General features: G+C 40.3%; 1 protein-coding gene across 5 annotated transcripts; it reads right to left on the bottom strand.

The window, feature by feature from the left end:
- On the bottom strand, nucleotides 1-26,222 carry GMEB1 (glucocorticoid modulatory element binding protein 1). Of its 5 annotated transcripts, none has more exons than XM_054571853.1 (10): nucleotides 26,157-26,222; nucleotides 18,838-18,995; nucleotides 14,651-14,763; nucleotides 13,811-13,935; nucleotides 12,826-12,929; nucleotides 9,414-9,571; nucleotides 7,388-7,519; nucleotides 6,268-6,405; nucleotides 5,674-5,796; nucleotides 1-2,245 (listed from the first exon to the last, which is right to left on the bottom strand). In XM_054571853.1, exons 2-10 carry the CDS (start codon nucleotides 18,963-18,965, stop codon nucleotides 1,545-1,547), a joined length of 1,722 nt encoding a protein of 573 aa, XP_054427828.1. In that variant the 5' UTR covers nucleotides 18,966-18,995; nucleotides 26,157-26,222; the 3' UTR covers nucleotides 1-1,544. The 5 variants fall into 5 exon arrangements, with proteins under 5 accessions (XP_054427828.1, XP_054427833.1, XP_054427829.1 ...); XM_054571858.1 differs by having other exon boundaries at nucleotides 14,651-14,733; XM_054571854.1 differs by having other exon boundaries at nucleotides 18,838-18,992.
- Nucleotides 26,223-26,485: the final 263 nt, after the last annotated feature.

The following is a 26,485-nucleotide window of genomic DNA, read 5'->3' as shown; positions in this document are numbered from 1 at the left end:
TGTGTGCTTTCTTTTTGACCTATTTTTCTTTTAAACTGTCTGTGGTTCCCCTGTATTTTTCCTAGTGCAGTAAACAATGCAACCAAAAGAAATAAAAACCAGGGTCCACTCTTGCCCCAAACACTGAAGATGGTAAAAAAGGAATCACAGCACAGAAAATGGCCCAGCTCTAAATATACAAACAACATTAAAAAAAAGAAAGAAAATAAGATACACCCCCCTACTCCAAAGACATTATTGTTGACATTCCTGGTACATTTCCTATAATATAATGTTGCAGACAATGCTTCTTTCCCAGGGAGTCCAGCTCGCTCAGGAGGAGACATCCCCTCGACCTCAGGATAGGCTGGGGGTATTTAGTCTTCCTGCCAACTAAAGTTTTTTTATGAGTTCAATATCACAGAAATATCTGTGGTATAAATGAATCTAAAAGGGGATGAAGGCAGGCAACTGTCACTGTTCTCCAAATCAGCCAAAAAGCTGAAAAGTATGGGATCCAGGAGACAGATGCCATTAAGAGTGAGGGATGGAGGGTAGAACAAGAGGAAGCACCAAATGAGTGGCTGCTTTTGGTTCCAAAGCCAAAAAAGGGCCCCACCAAAAAGGGCAGCTGGTCTGGATAAGGAACTCCCCTGCTCCTGGAGTCATGCAATAAAAATAATGGTCTTGGAGGCCCAACCACCACAACAGCCATAGACCAAGAGCAACTTACACCGTATCACACAGTTTACAAATGAACGGACTCATCCTAGTTTAGAAAGGTAAGTGCTTTGACAAAGTTAGGGGCAAGGTGGGCTTGAATCCCAAAGCACAGCTGTGACATCCCTGGATTTCTATTTCTCCTGATGCTACTTGCTCCATGGCACTGTACCCTTCCACTTATCAGTGGCCTCTCCTCGAATTAGCACCCATAGTGGTAACCCTCAGAGATATCAAGAGGTATCAGTTGCACTTCGGGAAATAAGATAATTTCTTTGCCCCATCCTGGCCAAAGCACTTCCCTTTTTAAGCTGCTGCTCCAAGCAACAGAGTTCCCCTTCAAGCAGAGTTCAACTTCCTTTTGTTTCAGAGTTTTGCACTGGCCTCTGAGGGCCCAATCCAGGATACAAAATGAACTATCCTTCTGCATCCATGTGTGAGTGGGTTGCCTTCCAGTATCAGGTCTGTGTTCCAGAGTTTGGTCAATGCATCTTTACAGGAATAAAACCACATGCATACACAGGTAGGCTAGCCTGGAAAGGGCTTTCAGGATGGGGTTTCTGGTTATCTTGATGCCTCCCCTGAAAGAAATAACTTTCTTGGTGTAAGAGGATGAGGACATTGCGTGACCTACTCTCAACTTCTGGAAGGGCAGCTTGTTTTTTGTCCATTTTTTCAATGAGGGGGTGGAAGGTACCCAACATTTTCAGTTAGAGCAACCAGATATTGTTTTGTTTTGTTTTTTTAAAAAGGATCCTATGTGGAAATGAGTGGGACAATGATAAAAGTAAACAAATAATTACAATTTAAAACCAAAACATGTCTCCTGGCCCCGATATCCCCAGTTAATCCTCTAAGACCACAATTTCCACATTGTGGACTTGATGCTGATGTTCTTCCATCTCAGCCACAACTTTCTCCTCAGTCCTCAGCTCTGTCTCCAAAATGACTGCTTTGCCCTCAGTATCCTCAGCCTCTGGATCTGGGGCTGGGTCAATCTCAATGATGGTCTGCCCATCCTCTGAGGTGCTTTCAACAGCCTGTATTGCCGAGGTCAGGCCAGACTCCATGGCCACCAACTCCACAGGGCTCACCATGGTGGTCATATTGCCCAGGGTACTCCCATCCTGCATGGCAGTAGAGCTTAGTAGCGTCAAGCTGGATGAAGGGTGAATGGTCACTGTGTCTGGTGAGCTGCTCTTGGCAGAGGAGACCACTGTGGCATAGCGGAAGAGCTGAGGGCCAGAAGGCAGTGTGTGGACAGTCACAGGACTGGAGCCCTGGCTGAGGGTAGCCACTGGAATATTGCCCATGGAAAACGACTGACCCACTGGGGTGATGGTGATAGGTGAGATGACTGTGAACTGAGGCTGCTGGACAGGAGGAGAAGGGCTCAGGACAGTGGTGGAGGCTGGCCGCTGGAGCCGAGGCCTTTTTGGAGGCTTAGGAGTGCTCACAGGCATCAATACCACATTTTGAACCGTCTGGGATTTCAGCCTGTGATCCTGAGCTTGCTTCTTCTGCTCTTCCAACTGGCGTTCCAAGTCTATTAAAAAAAAAAAAGAAGAAGAAGAAAGAAAGAAAAAAAGAAAGACTGGGTGGAGGGAACTATAATCTTGGGAGTGGTAAAATGAGGAGGAGGAGACCTGGGGTCTTGTTCTGGTCTTGTCACTATGTAGTCACAGCAGAGTCACTTCATGGTTTTTAATAAGAAACCAGACTAGCCCTCGCTGGTGTGGCTCAGTGGAATGAGTGCCGGCCTGCGAACTGAGAGGTTGCTGGTTTGATTCCCAGTCAGAGTACACGCCTGGGTTGTAGGCCAGGTCCCCAGTAGGGGGTGCTCAAGAGACAACTACACAGTGGTGTTTCTCTCCCTTTCTCGCTTCTTCCCCTCTCTAAAAATAAATAAATAAAATCAAAGAAAACCCCACCAAAACCTGTTTTTTAAAAAAAAGAAACCAGATTAGATGATATTTTTTAATCATCACCTGAGGACATGCTCACTGATTTTAGAGAAAAGGGAAGGGAGGGAGAGAGAGAAACATCAATGTGAGAAACACTGATCTCGTACATACCCCAACTGAGACCGAACCCGCAACCTAGACGTATGCCCTGACCAGGAGTTGAACCTGCGGTCTTTTGGTTTATGGGATGATGCTCTACCAACTGAGTCACACTGGACAAGAATTTTTGAAAAGTTAAATCAGGTACTATTATAAATACCCAATGTTGGCGAGTTCAAACTGGTGATGTAAATTGGTATAATCTTCTTGGAAATTTGACAATAATTCAAAGAAATCCATAAAAAAAATTATCAATACTATATAACCTCAAGCTTAGTCCTGAGAAGTAATTTAAAAGGACATAACAAGAAAAAGTTAGGCCCTGGTTGGGTACTCAGTTGATTAGAGCGTTATCCCCATATGCCAAAGTTGTAGGTATGATTCCCAGTAAGGGTATATACATGAATCAACCAATGAATACATAAATAAGTGAAACAACAAATTGATGTTTCTCTCTCCCCCTTTCTCTCTTTCTAAAATAAATAAGTAAAAATTAAAGAAAAAAACACTATATTCAGACAAGGCCAATGTAACAAAATAAGCTACTGAAGAAAAGTTTGGAAATTTAAATATCTAGCTGTTGTGGCTAAGTGGATTAAGTGCTGGCCTTCAAACTGAGAGATTGCTGGATTGGTTCCCAGTCAGGTTACATGCCTGGGTTGCAGACCAGCTCCCCAGCTAGGGGCATGCAAGAGGCAACTGATCGATGTGTCTCTCACATATTGATATTTCTCTCCTTTTCATTCTCCCTCCCTTCCCCTCTCTCTACAAGTAAATAATTTTTAAAAAAAGAAAAAGAGAAAGAAAATTTAAATGTCTAGGTAGGAGAATGTCTAGGTGAAATACTATGTAGCAACTTGGAAAAATATTAATATGTCATAGTAAAAAATCGAAAACAAAACCTTACATATACTATGATAAAAACTACCTAAAAAAATAATATGGACAGGGAACCAGAAGCCTACTGTCCTAACAAAAACTATTTTTCACATAATGTAAAGTTTCAAGGTAGCAGATAGCACTGGATTATGAATAAGAGTTCTACTTTGGGCTTCTTGTGGTCCTAGGCAAATAATGTATTGTCTCTGTTCCTCTATGGGTCATCAGTAAAATAGGGGTAACAGCCTATAACAATATTCTTAGGAGGATCGACTGGCAAAGGGTGTCTCTGACAGCACTTAGTAAACAGAGTTTAAAATACAAACTGGATATAGCCCTGGCTGGTGTGGCTCAGTGGATTGAGTGCCACCCTATGAATGAAAGGGTCACTGGTTTGATTCCCGGTCAGGTCACATGCCTGGGTTGCAGGACGGGCCCCAGCAGGGGGCATGCGAGAGGCAACCACACATTGATGTTTCCCTCTTTCCCTCCCTTCCCCTCTTTCTAAAAATAAATAAATATTTTTTAAAAAAACAACTGTGTATAAAAATGACTTTAAAACAACCCAAATTGTTCTCCTCTTACGAAACATCTTTCTTGCCTTTCAGCTTTATGACTGACTATAATATATTCTATGGGGTTGGCCAAAAAGTTCATTTGGTCTTTTTCTGTATGATGACTCTAGTAGCACTTAGTTGTCTTTAACTTCATTCAAAATAATATTGTTAGATCATATTGTTACAGCTGTCATATCAGCATGCATTTTTTAAAAAACTTATCAAAACTGGTGAATTTTTGTGTAGTCATTTTAATACTGAAGATGGAAGAAAATACACAACATTTTCGGCATATTATGCTTTATTATTTCAAGAAAGGTAGAAATGAAACTGAAACACAAGAAAAGATTTGTGCAGAGTATGGAGAAAGTGTTGTGACTGACTGAATGTTTCAAAAGTGGTTTGTGAAGTTTCATGTTGGAGATTTCTCACTGGGTAATGCCCCACAGTCGGGTAGACCAGTTGAAGTTGATAGCAATCAAATTGAGATATTAGTTGAGAACAATCAACGTTATACCATGAGGAAGATAGCTAACATGTTCAAAATATCCAAATCAATAAAGTCATAACAATGAAAAATGTATCTGTAATTTTACAGAAAAAATCATATGGACTTTTTGACTAACCCAATACATCATTCAAATGCTGATGATACTCCATACCTCTGACCTGTTTTGTATCCTTCACCTGCTTTACCTCCTTCAAAAGCCTCTCCTGATTCTTTCCAGGTGTAAGTGATAATTCTTTTTGTTTCTCTACCATACCCACTATATGCCTCTGTTACAAAACTGATTACTTTTAGCACTTACTATATTTCCATGTCTGTTTTCCCTTGAGTTCCTTGATGGCCCTCAGTATTCAACACTATATTTCCTTTCTTTTCTTTTTTTTTTAGGAAGTAAAGTTTTTATTCACTCTCCAAGAAAGGAGAGGAGCATGGTGTGGAGAAATACGCAAGCCAATACTATATATCTAAAACCTAGTTTGGAGACGAGCACAAAGTACTTGATAAAAATAATTACGTTATCCCTGTGCTCATAATTTATTACCACAAATAATGGAGAATATGCTAAATGTATATCTGTCAAAAGACTCAGTAGTAATAATGTAAAAAAGACAAAGGCCAATTTGTTTCTTCTGCCATCAATATTTCTGGATTAATGGAGCATTCTAGCAGACATCCTAATTCTGCAAAAGATAGAGAAGGAGTACTGGGATGCTGGCTCCTTTCTCTTTTCCTGTGTGCCTCATCTATTTCCCACCACTTCACCCAACCTGGGGCTTTGTATAAAAAAAGCCAAATATGATACTATGTGAGTTGAAAGAAAAAAAGAAAGAGAAAGAGAGGGAATTGGGGTAGAGGGAAGAAAGAAGAAAAGAAAGAAGCAAGCCAGTTCCAACAGAAGTCAACAAAGAAATGGCAAGACTTAAGGATATTAGTACATCACCTAAGAAGAGACATAAATCATACATACCTGTCAGAGTATAGAGAAACTGCTCTTCTCCCTGCTCTATTTGGTTCCTTCTGTTGTCCAAAACCTTCTTAACTGTGTCCATTAGGCCAAACGTATGTGCCACATTGTTGAGAACAGCGGCATCTATTTAAAACAAAAGACATGTCTGTTGAGTTAAAACAGAAAGGTTCCACCATCTCCCTATTGTGCTATATATAAATATGGAACAATCAGAAAATGATGGGACTATTCTAATTGTATTTTTAAACAATTTTAACAAAGATTGATCACATGTATAACAATTTTGATTCAACTGTTATATCTATACTAATATGTTAAATAGATATATGAGTGAGAGAGAATTGAGAGAATTACTTTTCTGACACATTGATAAAGGCAAAAATTACCTGTGGAAAAAGCATGGCCAGACCTGAGTTCAAAACCCAGTTATGAACTTTGAACAAGTAACTTACATTTTATGAGCTCTAGTGTACTATTTTGTAAAATGGGGATAATACCTATCCCTCAGTGTTTTTGTGAAATAATAAGATCTGCCTGCCTGCAGTTGTTAGTGTTTAATAAATGACTTGATATTATTAGGATTAATGCACTTACCTGTGACCTGGAAGGGAGCCTGGATGAGCCGCTGCTGAACCCCCCTGAGTAGTTCCTCTATTTCCTTCTGTATGTTGCATACAACCTCTTCCATCAGGCCTACATCAGCTATTCCTTTCCAGAACATCAAAGTGTCCTCTGGTACAAGAAAGATAACAGAGGGTAAACAAGGGATGCTACATAGACTTATCTCTACAATGTATTAAATTCAAAATTATTTCAATTTGAAAGGATTCCTGGTCACGACATTTCTGGGAAGAGGGAAGAAGCTTTTGGAATAGTAGCTGTTTCTCTAAGTTGGTAACTAATTATTTGGCCTCTTTAGCAAACTGGGAACTTGGGATAATTGCCTCAGTTTGTCATGCCCACAATTTGTCATGGCTCTGGCCACAAGGAACAGGTACATTCCTCTACTAAATATATTAAATTAAATAGTAGATATTATTTAAATAATTTAATCTTAAAAGTAATAAAGATATTAAAGATATACTAAAAAAATAAAGATATACTTGCCTTAATCATATACTTAAAAAAAAAAAGTAAAACAGTTGAACAGGCAGTGTTATAAGCTCCCTGAAGTCAGAGGCTATATCTTTCCATTTACTTGCCTAGCATCTAGCAAGAGTATCAACTAAAAATAGGGAGCAATAAATATTTGTTAAATGAATAAATGAATGGAGGATGATGTGAAGCCTCTCCTGGTCCCCACTAAGTGAATCATCATTTATCACCATCTTCTACACCAGCTGCTACCTAATTTTTTCTTCTAACACTTGCAGCTTGGTTTGTCTAACAAATGTACCAAAGTTGGAGGCAGTATAAGAGGATGAAAAGCATGGACAACAGAGTCAAACTCAGCTGAATTCAGCTTTAATACTTATGGGTTATGTGCTGGAGTGGTATTAGGCAAGTTGTTGAAACTTTCTGAATCTCAATTTCTTCACGTGTAAATGTGACTTTGAAGGGCTGTTGCGTGGATTAAAGAGGTTTGCAGCTATAGTTAGTATTAATGTGTATGAGAAAAAACAGCAAAAGAATTTAGAGGTCTTTTGTATCCATAATCATAATGGTGATAAGTTCACAAAACCCCACAAGATGTCTGAGCACCAGAGAAAAGTACCTGAAATTTCCTCTGAGTCTTTCTTCACTCCCTCCTCTGTGGCCATGGTGACAGCAGCAGTGAGAGCTGAGTTCCATTCCAGCCCTGCTTCTTCCATGCTCTCTTCTGAGATAGCAATCTGTGTGATGTTACCTAAAAGCAGTCCATTAGAGGAAGGCCAGTGAATTTTATGAAAAAGTCATAGCTATCCTCCATCTCATATCCACAGCCAAAAGAGGCCCTGTTATTTTATTTAACATTCTGGATTTTTGCCTGAAGATCCCTATATTAAAAACTAGAACCCTAAGAAAGCCAGGATGAATGCTGGATTTTCTTAAAAAAAAACAAACAAACAAAAAACAAAAAACATGCCTTGCAAAAGAAAGTGTTTTCTTCTTACTCTGAATAGAAAGAGAAAGGTAACTTACAAAATCACAAAAGAGCAATCTGGCCCTGGCTGGTGTGGGTCAGTGGATTGAGTGCCAGCCTGAGAATGTAAAGATCACTGGTTCCATTCCCAATCAGGGCACATGCCTGGGTTGTGGGCCAGGTCCCCAGTTGGGGGCGTATGATAGGCAACTCACTGATGTATCTCTCACATATCAATGTTTCTTCCCCTTTCTTTCTCCTTCCCTTCCCCTATCTCTAAAAATATATATATATATTTTTTAAAAGAGCCATCTGCTTTTTGAGTAGGTATGTTTTTGAAGGAGACTGAAGGTGGGGATAACTGCCAGGCTACCTGCCCCAGACTTAGTGAAGATGAAAAGGACCAGTAATAATTTAAGAGAAAAGTATGGTGCTTAGCCAAGAGCCCTACTAAATACAGGCCTGTTTGATACTAACCACCTAGAATATCTGAATTTGCTATAACTTATCAGCCTATGTAAGAGAAAGCAGGAAAAATGAGACCCCAAAAATCAAATAAGGAGACCACCAATAGCAGATTCACAGAAGAAAAAACTTTTGCTGTCAACTGTAAACAAAGAGAATTGAAAAAAATCAAACTGATTGAGACAAAGACAAGTGTGAACACTACAAGCTGGGGGATTTCAATAATCAAGCAACGAAGTAGTATCAATATAAGTAATCAAAAACAAGTTTTGGACAAATAAAAAGGAAGTAAGCAATTTCACAGCATTTTTCACTTTTCAAGCGAAAGAGTCACATGAACAAAAATTCAAACTGCTAGATATTTTATACTTTCCTGAAAGGAGCATAGGTTCCAAAAGATTTGGCTTCTACTCACCCAGTTGTTATTTACAGAATATTAGGTCTGACCAAAAGAAACCCCAAGAAAGCATTTTTAAAGCACATTACTTCCCTTATATCCTTTATCATTTTTCCTATTCTGTAAGGCATATTTTTAAGTTTTCTCAAAGTGCCGATACATAGTCTAAGAATCTTTGCTGTACTAATTCTCCAACTGGACTAACTGAACCCTTAATAATCTCACATGGCTATATCTTTCCTAGAAATGGGCAGGAAGCCCTAGTCCCAGACTCAACAATACTGAAGTTAAGTGTCTGCCCATTCTGTCTTATTTGTGAGGAAGCCTCAGCTTGGTTATCTGGAACACTTCCAGACAGAGCTCTTTGATCCTTATAGCAGAGTCTCCAAAGTCCATCCCAGTCAAAGGTAAATTGTCTTTGGTACATCCCAGTTTATCAATTAAAAACCATTCACCATTCTAAACCAACTTCCTGCTTTGACCGCTAGTAGAGCAAAAGATTTTCAAAGCAATCTAATTTCAAAAATATGCCAAGTTGCACCCAAGCAAGATCATTGAGTATGCTCTATAGTTACTGAACCATCTTTCTAATGTTTACCGTGCATTGCAAGAAAGAAATAAGGAAGGTGGCTAATAGGAATCATTTGGGAGAAAACAAAGATCTGTTTTTAAAGCATGGAACCTCGCCCATGATTACTATATCTTTCAGGGACATCACCACTCATGAGAAGTACAATTAAGAAACACAAAGGAGAAATGAGGGGAAAGTGCTAGTGAAAAATACAGTGGGTTTTCAGGTGGTTTCCTACCCCCTACCATCGGCCGGAGTGGGTGTCTGCACCACACTTGTCTGCTGTCCTGGCACTGGAGCTCTTGCACTGCTGATAAGGAGATCAAATTTGGTGCTTCTGCAGGTATTGGAGCAAACTTTGTCATGTTGGTAAAAATCAATCTGTCCAGAGTCCATCATTTTCCTGCACAAAGGGAGACAAGAAGTACCAGTTCAGCCTACACTTCATCTAGAAGGAACTAGGCCTCAGGGACAAATAGAGACAAGTTGCTGAGTCTATTTTGTAGATTAGTGAAGCCTAATAGTTTTAAAAGTTATTAGGTTGCAAAAATTCTAATTGGGACTACAAAATTTTCATTGGTCCTGCCGACATTTACAAGTACTCTTCCTCCCTCCCTAGTCTACTCATGAATACTCTCTTTTTTATCCCGTTACCACTAAGCTTTAGCTACATACTCCTGACAATAGCTAAGTTTCCCCATAGACTCTTATTGAAACCAAACCCAAAAAGGGAAAAAAAACTACCTCATATCCCAGCACAACTAAGAAATGCCACAAAGGAATTAGAATTTTGTGATGTGATTCTGATGTCTTAGTATTCCTAGACCATCAAGATCTATTGTAACTTCTGGAGACATAAAACTTCTTTCCTTAAAAAAAAAAAATTGATAACAACTCTCCTATAAACATAGAGCAAGGCTGATTATACTAAACCTCCACTATAAAATGAACTTAAAATTGGATTCACAGGATATTGTTATGATGGACCATGGGCAAAACCATGCAGTATTTTAATTATAGTAAACTGTGTTATATTGTTATTTGTCTTTCACTAAATATGTTTGTAGGTATTCTTGTTCCATTTTAAATTTGAGGAAAGTTGGTATATGCTTATTTTTCTGGCAAATAAAATAGGCCAAGAACAACAAAAATAAAAGTTAAAGGTATTCCTCCCCAATTTCATTCAACTACTGATTTCTACATATGAATCACCTGGAATAAATTTTTTAAATTATGTGTCTCTGACTATAAAGATAATATGTGGTGAAAAAAATTAATATTTTTTTTGTGAAAAATACAGAAAACTATAAAGAAAACTGCGCCTTTAAAAAAAGCCTACAACACAGAGATAACATCAACATTTTGGCATATTTTCTTCCTTTTTTCTTTTTTTAAGATTTTATTTTATTTTTAGAAAGAGGGGAAGATAGGAGGAAGAGAGGGAAACACTGATGTCAGAAAAAAACATCCTTTGGCCGCTTCTCATACGTACCCCAACCTGGGACTGATGCTGCAACCCAGGCATGTGCCCTAACTCAGAATAGAACTGGTGACCTTTTGGTGTGCAGGTTGATGCCCAACTGAACCACACTAGTCAGGGCTGGCACATTTTCATATACTAAATTTCACGTACATACGTACGTACATATGTGTGTGTGTGTGCGCATGCTTGAATATTTTATGTTTTTAAAGATATCATGTATTTATTTTTAGAGAGAGAGGAAAGAAGGGAGAAAGAGAAGGAGAGAAACATCAATGTGCGAGAAAAACATAGATTGGTTGCCACTTGCACACCCCCAACCAGGGACCAGTCCTGCAACTTAGGCATGTCCCCTAGCTGGGAATTGAATTGCAACCCTTCGGTTCACAGGCCAGCACTCAATCCACTGAACCACACCAGCCAGGGCGGCTTGTGCATTTTAACACAAGTAAAATCACACTGTTTAATTGATTTAACAGTGTGATTTAACAGTTTGATTAAATAGAAAATTTTTGTTTTCTTTCTTGTATCACATCATCATCATTTTTTCATGTAAAAACTCTCTAGAAATATTTTAATTACTGCATTATATCCCATAGTATATACTCACGTATATTTAGATGAGCCATAATTTACTTCAGTATACCTTGACTGTATATTAGACTAAATTTTCATCATAAATAACGTTGTAATCAACATATTTATGCTTGAATCTCTACAAGCACTATACATTTTTCTTAAGACAGATTCCTTAAAAAGAATTGAAGACAGCCCTAGCTGGTGTGGCTCAGTGGGTTGAGTGTCAGCCTGCGGACTGAGAGGTCATAGGTTCGGTTCCCAGTCAGGGCACATGCCTGGGTTGCATGCCAGGTCCCTGGGTGGGGGCATACAAGAGGCAACAGATCAGTGCACCTTTCACACAACGATATTTCTCTCCCTTTCCTTCTCCCTCCCCTCCCCTCTCTCTAAAAATAAATAAATCTTTTTTAAAAAGAAAGAAATGAAGACAAAGGGTAAGAATCTTTTTGTTGTTTTTTTTTTTAAGATTTTATTTACTTATTTTTAGACAGAGGGGAAAAGAGGGAAAGAAACATCAATGTGTGATTGCCTCTTGCCTGCCTCTTACTGGAGACCTGGCCTGCAGCCCAGGCATGTGCCCTAACTGGGAATCGAACTGGTGACCCTTTGGTTTGCAGGCCAGCACTTAATCCACTGAGCCACACCAGGCAGGGCAGGATAAGATGTTTTTGAGGCTCTCAAAACATGTTCTTTGTGGAACTTTTAATTCCTCACCACATTTAAAAATTTTATATACCTGACCAGTGTGGCTCAGTTGGTAGGGCATCATCCCACAAAGCAAAAGGTCACCAGTTTGATTCCTGGTAATGGCACATGCCTCACTTGCGGGTTCAGTTCCCTGTTGGGCTGTGTATGAGAGGCAACCCACTGATGTTTCTCTCACATCGACATTTCTCTCCCTCATTTTTCTCCTTCCCTTCCCCTCTCTCTTTAAAAAACAAAAACAAAAACAAAAAAACACCTCAGAAGTTTTCTATCAATTGGCGAGTGCTCAAAGAATGAGTACTAATTTAATCAACTAATGTTAATTTTCAGAGGGAAAAAATTACAATAGTAAATACAATAGTAAACTTGCTGCATAAAGAGAGAGAGTTGAGGATATTATACATTCTGAATTTTATTTCTGTGGTAGAGTGATAGCAAGGATTGCATTTACTGTGCATCATTGATACTTTCCCTAACAGGGACCTTATACTTTTACCAGATTATCCCAGGATTTGTCAGTCAGCCTACACTTCTCTGTGGCTGTCATGCTTCCTCAGCACCAGGCTTAGGTCTTCCTATGCTTGGTGATCTCAAGCAGGACTATCATCTGCTCTCAAGTTTCTCTGCCCAGAGAGGATCCTACCCAACATCCTAACATCAGAAACATTTGCCCTAGATGCTGGGAAGAGTGAAATTTGACTCACTCTTCTTTCTCTCAGAGTTTTTTAAAGGACAAGTTAATTAAGGCCAACTAATACATAAATTTCTTAGGCTAATCCTTCAGATAGAATATAATTTTCAAATTAAAGAAAAAAGACTGAATTCTCTGGATTCTACCATGATTAAGTGCCCCAAAGTCAGTTGAAAGGTATGTTCTTAGTATCAGAGCTCACCTGAGCATAATTCCACCCAAACGAATGGCTCTCTTCCAGTCCTTTAGGGTGGACTTGCCAGCCAGATGAACAAAATGCTTGGGGCTGATCAACTGATCATTGAACTAAAGTAAAAAGAAAAGTCCAAAATAATCTAATGTCAATTTAGGCAGGCAGAGGGAAACAAAGAGATAACTCTACTTGTTATATACAAAAAATACCCAGATGACATCTTAAGTCATAGCCTTTTATTATCCAGCCTCTTGCCCTATTGTGCCAGAGAACATGATCCTTCTCTGAGCACAGTGCCCTATCCTGATACAAAGCTACATATGACATGGGGAAGATCAGAGATTATATACTAATTAGCATTTAAAATCCATTTATGCTCTGAATCAGGTGGTTGGATCCAATGTTACAAAGGCTGTTTAAATAAACTGAAGTAATGTATCCAGTCTTAATGATAAGTTTCAGGATGTGGTAGAAGGAATAAATACAGTAAGAACCAATAACACTGCAGAGCGTCAAAACTACATAATCTTTACTGATTCTAGGATGATGCCACTGATGGTGACTACTATCTATGGCTATAGCTGTGGTTAACAATAGGGACATATATGATTATTCATATTTTAATATATGAGGTTCTTAAAGATTGAATAACTTGCTCAAGGTCACCTACCTAACCAGTAACAAAGATGGGACTCCATTCATTCATTCAACGAGTATTTTTTGATAAATATACCAACTACCATTCTAAGTGCTGGAGATATACTGGTGAACAAAATATACAGGTTCTCAGCTCTCATGAAATTTGTATTCTGGTGGGACTTGAATCCAGGTCAGTTTCACTCCAAAGCTGTTTTTGTCTACTATGATGCAATAGGACTATAGCCACAAAATTAAGATTATTGATACGGTGGAAGAAAAAGAAGAGGCAATGAAATCATGCCCTTTGAAAACAAGGAATCCCAAAATAGGTTCCAGTAAGGAAAAAGACATTTACCTTGACACACTTCACATTTATTCCAGGACATACAAACTTCTTCCACAGAAGAATGGCTTTGCTCTCCCCACAAGTTATGGGGTAGGCAATTTCCATGTCCTCATTTGCTTCTATAGTACTTGTATCTAAAAATAAAAAAATAAAAAAATTAAAAAAAAAAAAACCAGTTATTTATCAAACACTCTTCACCAAAGATTAATTCAAATGTCTTTGTCTCCTGGTTTCTCTCAAAGGCTAACAGTTTACACTGGCTGATATTGTTTAGAAATCCTCTGGAAGAAGTTAGGCATGATACCGCTTTTACTAAGCTCCCACTATGCATCAGACACTGTGCTATATGCTTTGATGTGCTTAATCTTATTTTATTCTTGTAATAATCCTGGGAGGCAGTGACTGTTTTCTACGTTTTATATATTGAATGTGGGACTCCAAAAGTTAAAGGCACACCCCCCGAGGGCACATAGCTAAGTGGGAAAGTAGGCTTTAAACTCGGGTTTATTTAATTTCAGAGTTTCTTTCCACTGACTGCCTTCCAGTGAACACCACATCACTCTTCATCAAAAACTTTCCTAATGACAACAATCAACCCTGAGGCTCTAATTTCTTCGTGGGACTTTTATAGATGAAAAATCTTTTCATCAACCCTAGCAAATTGATGTTAAACAACCAACTGACAGCCCTGGCACCTTAGTCAGGGGTGTCTCTAGATGTGCCATCATCAAATTGATGGTTGCAGTATTGATAGGGCACACTAGGTAGGGTGAAAAAGGCACAAAGGCAAGAAATTCCAACTAAGGAAACTAACTAAAGTCAAATGTACCAGAGTATCAAAAAACTTACCAATCCCTTCTTCAATTTTGTGTATTGTGTGAGTTTCTACTGCCACAACTGCCGTATTGTTCTCAGACCCGGCTTCATAAATCCTGTTGTAAAAGTGTCCATCGATAAACAAACTACATAAATCATGAAAAAATTAATATTCACAGCAGGGGGGTTAAGAATTATTTTAATTTATCTTAAAAGGAACAAAATAAATATACTTCACAACTGTATGTTAGTGCTTTGACTAGTTCCCAATTACTTTTAATCTCTAAGCTACCCATAACTGCTTAACAGCTACTACCATGGAAATGAATTAATAACTTTCCTCACCTCAATGCAAAGTTCCTCTTGCTACTGTATTTTACATCAGACTTTTCCCTTCATAACTTTAAAAGTTCATGACATAAAGTATTCCTTCAAGTATAAGATTAAGTCATATTATAGAATTACCTTAACAAGACTGAAAAGTAATACTGCTGGGCAGTTCAAGACAAGAAGCAATTTATGACCACAGAAGTTGATAACCCTTGTTGGAATCTAGGCACTAAAGCATTTTTAAGCACTTCAGCATTTTTTAATTTTTCACTTTTTAATCCTTACCCAAGGATATGCTCATTTTAGAGAGAGAGAGATGGAGAAAGAGTGAGAGAAAAAGAGGAAAACATCAACGTGAGAGAGAAACATTGATCAGCCACCTCCCACACACACCCTGACCAGGGATTAAACCCACAGTCCAGGTACACACCCTGACTGGGAATCAAACCTGCAAACCTTTTGGTGTGTGGGACAACACCCCAACCACAAGGCCAGGGCAAGCACTTCAGTATTTAAAAATATTTTTTAAAATTTATTGATTCTATAGAGAGAGAAGACGGGAGAGAGTAAGAGAGAGAGGGAAACATGGATGTGAGAAAAACATCAATTGGCTGCCTCCCATAAGCACCCCAACTGGGGATCAAACCCACAACCCAGGCATGTGCCCTGACCAGGAATCAAAACTGCAACCTTTCAGTTTATAGGATGATATTCCAACCAACTGAGCTACACCAGCCAGGACTTTAAGTACTTTTTTCTTTTTATTATTTTTTAAAAATTTTCTATTACATTGATATACATTATGATATAGCATTTTTTAAGGCACCATAACCAAACTATTGACATGAATGGAACTTACTAAAAAAAATAAGAGATAGACTATGCCCAAAGTAACTAGCAGTAACTAGAGGTACCACTTAAGGAAGTGTCTCTAAAATGTTTCCACCTTCTGAGAAATGTGCTCGGATAACCTAACATGATACAATGATGTCCTTTAATTCCTATAATAATCCTAATGTGTTCATTATTGCATCTTGTTATTTGAAAGCACTGCCTGAATAATCTCCCTTGCATCAGTGATTATCCACCCCCATATGACACCTCTAGCACAGACCTCCCTTCTGAATTTCATACCAGGACAGTTAACTGCTAAATAAATAGAGACATTTGGATGCCCCCGTAGTACACTGTTCAATTCATTATGTCTAAGATAAGAAAGTTCTCTTCCCTTTCTTAACTCCCAAACTACTCTTCTTCCTATATTTTCCATCCTTGTTGATGGCACCACCCAGAATACTGAAGCCTAAGACAGAAACCTGGGAATTATACTAGACTCCCAACCTTGGTGTATTGGGATGATGCTTGATGCTCGAACAAACTGAGCTACACGGCCAGCGTCTATTTCTTGCCTTTTGGATATAATCTTTACCAGTATAGTCCCAACAATTCATGCAAGTTCTTTGATTGTTTCTTTCCTTCATATTTGAACCTGAAGCCAGTTAGGTTAAGTGTGACTGAGGCTCAAGACTGACACCTGATGCTTTCCATCTTTGTCCCAAGTGTATTAAACTTATGGGACCTAGCTCTGGCTGGGTAGCTCAGTTGGTTAGGGTGTTGTCCTAATACGCCAAGGTTGCAAGTTTGATCCCCAATCAGAGCACATACAAGAATCAACCACAGAAAGAAGAACTACTAAACTTCTCGACAGCATGGATGAAACTAGAGCATTATGCTAAGCGAAATAAGCCAGGGGGCGAAAGACAAATACCATATGAACTCACCTATAAGCAGAACTTAACCAACAAAAGAAAGAGGCAAGGAAAATAGGACCAGCAACACCGAAAGAAGAAGAAACCAACAGAGACAAGAGGGAAGGAGGGGAGGGTGGGCAGGGGAAAAGGAAGGGAAGGGGCAAGTCAAGGAACATATAGCAAGGACTCCTGTACAAAACCGAAGTGGGGAAGGATTGAGGGAGGGAGACGGAGGAGGGGGCAGGGGAGAGTGGTGGGAAGGCAGAGACAAATGTAGTTGGAAAAATAAATTAATTAATTAAGAAAAAAGAATCAACCAAAGCATGCATAAAAAGTAGAACAACAAATTGATGTCTCTCTTTGTCTCTGTCTCTCTCTCCTCTTCTCTAAATAAATAAAATAAACTTGTAAGACCTGTACTTCACTAGTATCAGAGTTTTTGTTCCCTGCTCATTTTTATAAAATGAGAAATAAAATATTCAAATAATTAAAAAGTAATTAGAGATATCAACTGAGCACCAATTGGCAGCCACCTCAAAATGCAGTACTTCAAAATGTTCATTCATGAGCTTATATACTAAATTCAACGTAAACAGTGGACTGGGGAGTTAATATATGTTGTACAAAGATGCCTATCTTTGATCAAGCAATGAGAGGTTTCCAGAAAAGGCAATATCATTTGGAAAGTAAGAGACAGGCAAAAGAAAAACAAGTGGAACTAAATCTTCAAAAAAATTAATTCTCTAAGCAACAGAGCTTTTTCTGTCTTTGGTAGGGATAAGACAACTGAGAACTGGAGTACTTTTTTTAAAAAATTTTTATTTTTATAAGAATTTATTGGAGCCAAATTGACAACATGCTGGGGAGCAAGATCTCAAAAGATCCCTGGAGCACTTTGGAAAGGTAGCAGAAATAATGAAAAAGTTAATGAAAAATTTAAATCACTCTATCAACTCTATGTCAGGACTTATCATATATCACCTTTCCCTTAAAGATCTTAGAATATTTCCTCATGCTTAACAATATTCAGAAATGTGAGCAAACTGTGGTTATATTTTTAAAACTAAAAAGTCCTTATCTTAGAGATACATACTAATGTCTGGGATTTGCTTCAAAAAAATTCAGGAGTAGGTGGATGTAGAGAGGAAATAAGATTGGCCATGGGCTGATAATTGTTGAAACTGGCTGATGGGTGCTTACATTATAATTTTCTTTATTTTTGTGTAAATTTGAAACTTTCTATGCTAAAATGTTTTTAAAATTACCAAGAAAGTTGATTGTGTTTCTCCAGAGGTGTTTAAGACAAGGTACATCATTTAGTAGATTGGGATTTGATTATATATTTGCCCAAGAACATTTCTAATCATATGAAAACTCTTTGATACATTCCCCGAGATAAAAAAACTATCCCTCCTTTCTCTTTGTAGATGTAATTCTTATTTAACCTTCAAGACCACAGACCAGTTTTTAAAACTTATCTCTTTTTTCAAATTCATAGTGATCACCTGAACTGAGAACACTTCCTAACCATATCATTCAGCACTTGTTAGATTTTGCCATTTAAGTGATCTCTCTCTCTCTCTCTCTCTACACAGACACACACGCACACACATTTTTTCAGTTTGCACAGCTAGACTGCAAGTTCCATGATAATGGGAACCATGGGCTATATTTCTTCCAACATCTTTATAATACATTGTATAATAGTAGGTAGTTTATATATTATTTTTGATAGACTAGGGTTGATCATTTTTCCACCCATGACATTCCAGAGAGCTTCCTATAGGAATACTTTTATAGTTGCCTTGCCTAATCTCACCTACCTCTAAATATACTGTCTTCTGACACATACCAAGACTCCGTGCTAAATAGTGTGGATAAATAAAATGAGGGAACCATGTAACTTATGCTCAAGGAACTCACAATGAAGAAGAGAAGATATAAGGAAACAGCTAATTGTTGTAATAAGTATTGAAATGACCAATATAGCACTCAACACATTGTTATAGAGATGAAAACTTGGCCAGCTCTGAGACTAATGTTGAGTGTTCCATTGTGATAAGCAACCATAAAGTTTTAATTTCCTCACTCTTTAAACCTCCTAAGTTTTCCAGAATATCCATATTTTTAGTCACTTACCCTTGTTGCACAGGCTGTAACTGCAATATCACTTGGGTTTTAGTGTCTTCAGGGTTCTCCCCTTCATTTCCTTCAGTGGGTACCACAACCACATCCCCCACTGGGACACTCACTTCCGCATTAGCCATCTTTCACATGAAGTCAGATAGCTGAAGCTGCTGTCAGAAACAAGAAGCACCAGTAACTTAATCTGGTTTAAAAAGATGGCAACCATAGGAGAGGAACACCAGGTAATAACTACCAAATCCAAAGGCACCCTGGAGATTATGGCCCTCTGAAAAGGATGGGAATGTGACATGGGGCTAAAAAAAGGGTCTGATCTTTCCAGAAATGCCTCAGTATTCACTTGCTATTGTTGGTTTTCTTAGTATGAGTAATTCATCCAGTGTTGTGCTCTACCAGCTCTTGAAAACCAATTGTGCATGTCACTTCCCAGCTCCAAGTTTAGTGACATCAAGTTGCTAGCTTAAAATCATTGATGCTGGGAGTATATACACCACAGAAATTAGCAAGCACTACAAATCAGGGTATATTTTTCCCTAGAGAGCGGGTTTACAGCATACCACTAGTTCCAGCCCAAAGAGTGAGCTCCTAGAAAGTAGGAACCCATTTTCTTTGCAATCAGCCATTGCATCTCATCAACTGCTTAGTCCTTTGTGAGTACTTAATAAGTACCTGCTGACTAACTGAACTCAGCTGATTGGGAAGAAAAAGGTGACTTGCACTGTGTAGTTGTTTAATAAATGCTGAATCCAATTGTATGACCTTTAGAACTTCTTTTTAAAAGATTTTATTTACTTTTAGAACGAGGGGAAGAGAGAGAGAAAGAGAAGGAAAGAAACATCAATGTGTGGTTGCCTCTCACGAGCCCCCTACCAGGGACCTGGCCTGCAACCCAGGCATGTGCCTGACTGGGAATCAAACCAATGACCCTTTGGTTCATAGGCTGGTGCTCAATCCACTGAGCCACACCAGCCAGGAATGACCTCTAGAATTTCTTAATCCCTTTCTACTTCAGACTGAATGGAGAAATGATCTTACTTGACATCTCCCTTGCAAAGCTGGTGAGGAAACTAGTGTCCAGCACCACATGCTCCTCAACTCTAAAGTAACTCAAAGCATTGTCCCAATCTTAATGAAAACTCAGAGAGCCACAGGATATTCTGCAGTGTTAAACCTTCACAATTGAAAAGGAAGGAGAGAGTCACTAAAGAGCAGAAATAACAGCACTATATTTACTTAGATATGAATGTGAAAATGACTAGGCCTATGCTGAATGGAATGGAATAGGCACACAACGGATGCAAGTTTGAATATGTAACTGGTAGTCAGATGACTGAAACTGTATCTCAGCTCTGCCACAGCACTTGTTTGCCTATAATACATATCTTTAAGCATAGCACTCAGCCTCCCTATTTGGCCCCAAAATACTTTTCCAGTCTTATCTGTAACTACAATACCCCAAGAATCTAAAACTCCAGCCATACCCACCACCCATTGTATTCTGAACATATAAAATGTACTTTCAGGTTTCTGTATGTTGTTATTCCTTAAGCCTAAATAACTCCTTTCCCCCTCATCTCCTCCCTTCAGGCCCAGCTCAAAGCCCACTCGTCCACATAGCCATTGCCAAACCATTTACGATTTTCTTTTCTTTTAAGATTTTATTTATTTATTTTTAGAGAGGGGAAGAGAGGGAGAAAGAGAGGGACAAAAACATCAACGTGTGGTTGCCTTTCACGCGCCTACTGCTGGGGACCTGGCCTGCAACCCAGGCATGTGCCCTACACTGGGAACCTAACCGGCAACCTTTTGGTTCGCAGGCTGGCATTCAGTCCACTGAGCCACACCAGCTAGGGCCCACTTACGATTTTCTTTTCTGCAGTACCTCATTACTTCGTTTGTAGCTGTCCTCCAGTGTTTTATAACTCTGTGCCCTGTATTGTAGTTAATTGAACAGATATCTATCCTTATTACTACACTGTACTCTACATCAGGACAATTGGCGCTTATCCAAAAATCTTACCTGTCACAGGCCTGCTTATCATAGGCACTTACATAGCTTAGTTCAATTTTTCTACTTGACCTACTGAAAATTCCTCATGTCTGACTTATACTTCTGCCCTTTATGATTCTCATAATCTTCGTACCTGAATTTACACTTTCTATATCCAAGAGTCTCTTAAAATATGTTGTAGGCACCTTAAATGGAACTCATGTTCCCTCTCAAACTTGCTCCTATTTCCTGCCTCAGCAAATGGCGCTAGCCTCCACATATTTTCTCAAGCCAGAAATGGAGTTATATTTTTTTTTAAAGATTTTATTTATTTTTTTAGTGAGAGTAAGGAACGGAGAGAGGGACAGAAACATCAATGTTAGAGAGAAACATTAACCCATTGCCTTTCGTACATGCACCACCCAGGGACCAAACCTGCAACCGAAGTGTGTGCCCTGACCAGGAATCCAATGGGTGACCTTTCGGTTTGGGATGACACCCAACTGAGCCACGCCAGTCAGGGAAGAAGTTATTTTTTACCCATTTTTTCTCTTTCTAAAGCCAATCAACAACCAAATCCTATCCATTCTATCACCTATGCATCTCTTTTAACCATCTCCCATTCTCCATCTGTGCTGTCACCACCATATTCTGAGCCACCAGTTACCTGGACTTTTCCAGGTGTGCCTCATCAGTATCCTAAACTCTGGTCTTGCTCTCCAATTCATTATCTACAAAGCAATCTCACTAAAGGCCACAAGCCATTTCCGTTTAAAAATCCTTCAGTAGATTACCTTTGCTGTTAGAATAACATGCACACACCTTAACATGGCTTACAAAATCCTCCAAATCTGTCCTCTGCCCCTCCTGCTAGCCTCATTTCTCATAGTTCTTCCTCTCACAATGTGGGGTCCTATCATTGAATTTTTCCCAATTTCTCAAACATACCACATTTTCTCACCTGAGCCTTCACACTTATTTCCTCTGCCTAAAATCTCTTTTTCTTCCTCTTGGGCTAGTAAATTTTCGTGACTTTTTTAATACATCACTTCCTTGGGAAGGCTTTTGATAACTTCCTTGACTAGATTTGAGCATGTGTCCTTGTTCCCTCAGTTTCTGCAGCACCCTTATCACTACCATCATCCAATTTTGTCAGCCTCTCCCCACCAGGCAACATCCTGGGATAGCAAGGATTGCTTTTCTTTGTCAACAGCTTCCCTGTGCCTAGCTTACTGCCCAGGACACAGGAGTATAATAGCTTTCAAATATCAGACTTCTATCTAAAACTTTCTAAGAAAATCTGGCACATAGCAGATGTGTAATAAATTTTTGTGTAATGAATGATTCAGCTTACCCTTAAGACTTGTAGAATTTTCTACATTTCTAACTTAGGGGATATAAATTTGCTTAGGTAGATAGGCTAAGTTGCCTGGCTTATTGCCCATCAGTATGGCTAGTTCAACAAATATATCCATATCTGGCAGAGTTAGGATCCTTGGATATGAAAAGGGACAGTATCTGCTCTTAAGGAACTACAAAAGGGAAAGAGATGCATGACACTGTCACATACTAGAGGAAAAAACTGCAAGATAAAACAGTACACAATTCAAACTTCTGTAAATTAAAGGTTTAAAACTAGAAAGAAAAAATAAGAGAATCACGTGTATAAAGGACCGAAGGACAAGGACGACTAGGTGGGAATTGACTGAGAATGGGGCGGGGGGCGGGGGGGGGCCAGGCAGGGGAGAGCAATGTAAGGAAAAATTGGGACAACTGTAATTGCACAACAGAAAAAAAAGAGAATCAAATGGACTGGTTTGGCTGGCTTCTGGCACTAGAATAAAAAAAATTAGGTCTCGTGGTCCAGAAAAAGCCAAAAAGGGATATGATGAAGCATACATATACCACTGAGTCCTTAAATAATTGAACCAATAGATATCTTTAAACTATAAAAATGTAGGATAAATTAAAATAATCAAAACTAGTATATGTTGGACACGTTTTTTTCCCAAGCACTATTCTCTTACTATTACATATTTAATAAATTTAAAAGATTTAATACCTGCCCTGACTAGTGTGGTTTGGTGGATTGGGCATCGCCTGCAAATTGAAAGGTCATCAGTTCAGTTTCTGGTCAGGACACTTGCCTGGGTTGCAGGCCAGGCCCCTGGTTGAGAGCTTGGGGGCCTGTGAGAGGCAACCTATCCATGTTTCTCTCACACATCGATATTTCTCTCCCTCTCCCCCTCCCCTCTCTTTAAAAGTAAATAAAATCTTTTTTAAAAGATGTAATAACTTAGCATGTATCAAACTTACAGAATTTATTATCCCAAAAGGGGGTTTAAATGTTTAAAAATTAATAGTTTAGGTGAATTAACAAGTTAGAGAAGCAGAATTAGAAAGATGCTTCTAGTTTCAACCTTCTACTCTATGATTTGAGTCCTCTCTACAACACTCTGAATAAGTGGCTGACTAACACCTTGATTAATACTTTCCTCAATAGAAACTCATTTTATTCCTCAACCCTCCCACATCTTGGCACCCAAGAGGAATGTTCTGGCTGCTTCTCTAACTTTCTGAGAGTTTATCAAAGAGGATAATTATAATTATCCACAATATGTCTCTCAGTGTCAGGAGACACAGGTCTGATTCAATCAACATGGAGAAGAATGCCACGTTGACATTCTTTAGAGAAGCCAGTTTGGGTTGAATCTCTTATTACCCTAAATACCATATTCCTAGCAAGTAACCCAAAACCACCTCTTCAGACTACACTGGCTAACTGCAAGGTCATCTCTTTGAGCTGAGTGTAAACTGAAAAGTGGCTCTTGTTTATATCAACAAAAACTCCTGAGGCAAGAGAGTTAGTTGATCCTTCGGGTATTTTTATGGAAAGGGCCTTAGAGTATTCATCGTGGAATCACACAACACTCCATGTAATTCTAAGGGAATACACATAAAAGAGATATCAAATTTATATAAAAAGTTAAAATAATTTTGTAGTTACTTTCAAAGACAAAAAAAGAAGACACCTTGAAAGCAAATTAATGACTGTTTACAAAGTCTATTGGAAAACTAAAGAAATGGTATCTGACCTACTCTGGATTAAATTCATTTTTTGGTCCTAAAAACTAATACTGAAAACAAGGCAAAGTATAAGCATGAGTGTCACATGATCATGGGGACATGATAGTTGGTAGCTGATAAGGAATAACAAAAATACCAGATATCCTGCCCTGGCCAGGTAGCTCAGGTGGTTGGAGCATCGTCCCGTCCCGATACACCAAGGTTGAGGGGTTGGATCCTCAGGGCACAAAGAGTCAACCAATGAATGCATAAGTAAGTGGAAGAAAAAATAATCGGTATTTCTCTCCCCCTACTCCCTTGCTTCCTCTCTCTCCAATGTTTTTAAAAAAACCAACAAAATATCCTGAAATTTTCTAATCCCAAAATGTACTTGTGTATTGCACACTGTAGTGTAATTTTTGTAGACTGTGTAGTCTATTGTTAACAAATTTCCAAGTTAAAACTTGAGGCCAAAACTCCTTTTTTTCTTCCTTCTTTATTCCTTCACATGTATTTAGTAGGTGATCCAGAGAACTGCCAGGTGTGATTGAAACCAACAAGAAGACTACACAGGACCACTGTGAGCGAAACAGCCAGAGCAAATGAAGTTCAGGATAAGTCACTATTGCAGATCACTAGGCAGAAGTTTGGGGAAGCAACAGAGTAAAAGCATTCTTTAAAGAGTCATCCTACTAGAATCTAGGGGACTTCTGCTTAGGACAAGACCAAAATAGCTCCCAAACTAAAGCAAGGAAGTTGTGTACAAGTTCGCTATTGGATGTTTCTTGAAGTAAATATAAATGGTTGATTAATGAAATAGTCATCACGTCAGTAGACATTAAATACACATAACAGATAAAAGGTTAATTAGGGGACTGTCCAAACATTGAATGAAAAAGTCCCCCCAAAAGCACCCCAGTAACCATTAGCAGCCGCAAGGGGTGGGGGAGGGGGGAAGAATCCCTCTGAGAAGACTAGAATTATCTGCTCATCCCTTTCTCTAATCTTCCAAGTTGAGAAAACCCCACTTCCTGGTTCTCCTAAACATACCCCAATCAAAGCTCCTTTTGTACCTGCTATATAAAGTGGTTTTGAGATTTCTCTCATCTCGAGAGGGTTAATTCATCTTCCTCTGAACACACCTTAATCTGGTGGATTACTCTCCAGGACGCCTCACATCAGATTCTCCCCTCGTCTACCCAGCCCCTCAATTAGAAGACACCTGGTCAACAACCCCTGACATTTCAGAGATTAAGGGTACTCTAAGCTTCCTCCCCTCAAATATTTTCTCTCCAGTCCTCAGAAACTTTGGTGTCCCCACCTCTGACACATCAGATTACCTTGTTGTTAGGTTTTCATAATCTCTCATTTCCTCACAGATTTGGACCTCTCTTATTCCTACTTCAGGAGGCTCTGAGGTGTGTTCCCACCGCCCCCTCATCTATAGGAAGGCAGGAGCCTGCTTGCTTTCCTTGGAGATCTTCTCCCTTGTCCCCTGCTCCCACCACCCAAACCTGTCGCCACGCCTTTGGAAAAGCCCCTGCCTCTTTTCCCTGGACCCAAAGTCCGAGGCCTCTAACGCACCCCTGAGGTGAAGCTTGGACCCTCCTTTCCTCAGCAGAACCCACTCTCTCCTCTCTCTCCCGCCAAGGCTCCGAGGGTCTCCTCCCGGGTCGGCATCCAGCCTTCCCTCACCTTTCGCCCCCTCCCGCACCGTCCCCCAACCCAGCGCGGCCCAGGCCTCGCCTCAGCTCCTCATTGAAGGGCCTGGCACTCCCCAGACCCCGCCTCTGGGGATACCCCATGATCCCCGGACCCCTCGCCAGGGTCCTGGGCATCGGGGCGTCCTCAGTCAGGAGTCGCTCCTGCCCCTCCTGGCCCCTCAGACGAGGACTTCCGGGCCCCTCAGCCCGGGGGCGCCGGGGCCCCCCAGTGCTAGGCTCGCTGGCCCCCGCCGCCCTCGGTCGGGGGCCGAGCTCGGGAGGCGCAGCCGGCCGCGCTGGGGGCGGCCCGGCTGCTCGGGCGGACCCAGCGGCAGCGTCCCCCCACCCCCCCCGCGGCGCCGCGACGTCCGCTCGCTCCCCGGCGGCGGCGGCGGCACGCACAGGGCGTGGGGAGGCGCCCGCGGAGGCAGCAGCCCCCCGCCCCCTGTGCGCCCGCCCGCCCTCGCCGGCCGCCGCGCGGCCCCCGCGTCCGCCCCCCCGCCCCCACCCCACCCCGCGCCCGCGCCCGCGCGCCCACCCCTCCCCCTCCTCACCGTCTCCGTCGGGCGGGCGGGCGGCGAGCGGCCAGGGCGGGCGGGCGACGGAGCATGCGCAGAGGCCGCCACGGCTGCTACCGCCACCGCCGCCGCCAGGCCGGACTTCAACACTTCCGGCCGCCGCCTCTGGCGAGCTGGCGCCTTAAAGGGGACGCGTCCTTATTGCCGAGCCCGCGGAGGATGAAGCTCAACCGGAGGGATTTGAGTGAACATTTACCTGAGTAGGGGTCTTCTGCTCTGGAATGTCAGTGTTGGGAAGGACTCTAGAGACCGTAATAACTCTTCTCCCTTTATTTCATGGATGAGGAAGTGAGGCCTAAATTAAT

This window comes from Pteronotus mesoamericanus, unplaced genomic scaffold, assembly GCF_021234165.1.
Source record: "Pteronotus mesoamericanus isolate MK-2021 breed Mesoamerican mustached bat unplaced genomic scaffold, CSHL_Meso_final contig_221, whole genome shotgun sequence".
NCBI lineage: Eukaryota > Metazoa > Chordata > Mammalia > Chiroptera > Mormoopidae > Pteronotus > Pteronotus mesoamericanus.
Note: the sequence above shows the minus strand (reverse complement) of the source record. Positions and strands in the feature narration are given on the sequence as shown.

Bases quoted from the DNA above. Each gene is read 5' to 3' on its own strand.
- GMEB1 (XM_054571853.1), bottom strand. From the start codon at position 18,965: ATGGCTAATGCGGAAGTGAGTGTCCCAGTGGGGGATGTGGTTGTGGTA. The intron at 7,520-9,413 runs GTAGGGGGTAGG...GACTGCTTTTAG, and splicing joins GACACCCACTCCGGCCGATG to GTAACATCACACAGATTGCT. The intron at 6,406-7,387 runs GTACTTTTCTCT...TTCTTGTACCAG, and splicing joins AGACTCAGAGGAAATTTCAG to AGGACACTTTGATGTTCTGG.